At 60.4% G+C, this 2,182-nt stretch overlaps 1 protein-coding gene across 1 annotated transcript in view; it reads right to left on the reverse strand.

The window, feature by feature from the left end:
* Positions 1-2,182, reverse strand: part of SYNPO (synaptopodin) — a 21,397-nt gene that overhangs the window by 17,115 nt on the left and 2,100 nt on the right. The window contains exon 2 of the mRNA XM_009322746.1: positions 2,070-2,162. Within this exon, the coding sequence (XP_009321021.1) occupies positions 2,070-2,162 (93 nt within the window). The remainder of the gene's footprint in view (positions 1-2,069; positions 2,163-2,182) is intronic.

Here is a 2,182-nt window from a genome sequence, read left to right on the forward strand (position 1 = left end):
CCAGCCTCACCCCCTTCCCGTGCCTGTCCACACCGCAGGATGAGCTTTTGGCCTTATTTCTTGCCTTTCTAATTTCCTTTCTTCCTGCCCCTCTTTGCTTTTTTGTGTTTTTCTGGTTTTTGAGAGAGACTGGTGCTGGCTCAGCAGCCCCCAGGGAGCAAAACCTTCTGTTTATTTGCACACCAGACAGAGAAACCAGTCCTGCCTCCTGCATCTCCCAGCTGCTGCCTCTACCCGGGGCTCCTGCGCTCCCCAACCTGCCCCGAGAGGTGCCAACCAAATTGGGCCGCTGTGCCGGATATTTGCAAGCAGCCAGCCTGGCCTCGGGCTGCTGGACGGGGACCAAAGGGGCACCCGGGACCTGCCTGGGAGGGTCTGCACCGCTCGGGGGGGCACCTGCTTGGCTCCCAGCTCGCGGGACCACCACTGCACGATTTTGGGTGCAGATGGATGCACCCCTTTCTCTTCCAGGAGCTGCACGGGTGTGTGTATTTTACCCCCAGCCAGCTAAGGAGAAGAGGAGCAAATTCCCTGACACCTCCCAGGGATGCGCCTGCAAACACCCTGCCGCAGAGGCAGCTCCGTTGCCACCAGTGCAGGGACCTGCCCTTCCCTCCCTCCCCTGCTGCCATCCCTGCTCTGAACCAAACCTGCAGGTTTTTTTACAAGGTCCCGGTGCTCAGGACCCTCAGTGACATCCTGCCCGGAGGCTCTGGAAAGTCTGACGGGTCCCGCAGGCAGCGGCTGGTGGTGATCTCACTTGGAGGGGGAGGAAACGGGACCGACAAACTCTTTCCAACAAACCTGTTGAGTTACTTTAAAATTCCAGGCTGGCAGCAAAAGTGCTGGATGGCGGTGCGGGTTAGGAAAATGCTGAGCCTGGACAGAGTCAGGCCTGACCTTTCCCTGCCGCAGATCTGCCATCCCAGAGCAGAGTGAGAAACGGGAAGACTATTTGGGTCCGTCTGGTTTGTGCCGCTGAGCTCTGAAACACGACGCCCGTACGGCCGGGGGAGCTGCTGGGGCAGCAGCGAGCCAAAGGGCTTGGCTGAGCTTCCCAGCCCTTGTTCCATCCAGGGAGCTGCTGGTTTTGAGGCCGTCTGACACCCCAAAAAGGCAGGGGACGGATTCTGGGCACCAGGTTCACGTCGAGCATCCCCAGCCGGTCCCGTCCCTCCCCATCCCGGGGGCTGCTTTGGGAAAACCAGGCTCTGAGCAGAGCAGCAGCATCCGATAACGCCATCCCATGGGGACAGTGACACACCTGCCCCGGCGCCGCGTGGCAGCTGAGATAACAGCTGGGCAGGAGCAAAATAGAAAGAAGGGTGAAAGTGGGGTTTAAAAATGGGTCTGATGCCTGTAAGAGGCTGGGTCTAATCCTGTGGGAGCATCTCCCCCGGGTGGGGAGGTCTGGGCGTGGGAGTGGCTGTGGTAACCCTAGATATGCGCCTGTATTTGTGTCACTGTGGCCGAAGGGACAGTCACAGAGAGGAATGGCTGTGAAACAGGGCTGTGAAGCGAGGCGATGGCAGAGAGCATTGTAGGAACCAACCAGCCTGAAATAAAGTGCTTAATTTTTAAACCAGGGGCTGAAAGAGAGATGGCCCCAAGCCACGTAACGAATGCTTGGCCATCCCCACCCTGACCGACCGGGGAGAGTTGTCCCTGTCCCAGGCAGCGCCCCAGGAGCTGATCCTGATCACCCCCCTTTTGGCAGGGTCCCGTCAAGCCCCAAGGCCGGGGTGAGGGCCAGGAAGCCCACCCTGCTTGTGCCGCACTCGGGGTTCAGTTGAGCTCTTGGAGACCGCAGGAACCCGCCCGCTGCCTTCCCACCCCCCTCCCGAGAAAAGCCTCGGATTCCTCCTTATTTTTAAGGCCAGAGAGATCATCTCAAGCTAAAAAAGTCCCAGCGGCTCGCCGGGAGCCTGGGACCTCTAACCCAGCGGAGGTCCTGCCCTGGGAAGAGCCAGGCGTTCCCAGTGCTGTGCCGGGCAGCGGCAGCCCCGGCCCCAGGAGCACAGCAGCGCTTTTTGGGGGGCAGGATGGTGGCTAAAGGGGGTTTCTCTTACCTGCTTTCCTCAGCTCGTTGGCAGGGTTGATGAGGACCCGTTGGATCTTCGCCACTTTCCACTCCTGGCTGGGGTCGGCCACGGGGCTGGCTGCTGTGGGGGGGAGGGCCGGG

Source organism: Pygoscelis adeliae, unplaced genomic scaffold (assembly GCF_000699105.1).
Source record: "Pygoscelis adeliae isolate BGI_AS28 unplaced genomic scaffold, ASM69910v1 Scaffold34, whole genome shotgun sequence".
Taxonomy (NCBI): domain Eukaryota; kingdom Metazoa; phylum Chordata; class Aves; order Sphenisciformes; family Spheniscidae; genus Pygoscelis; species Pygoscelis adeliae.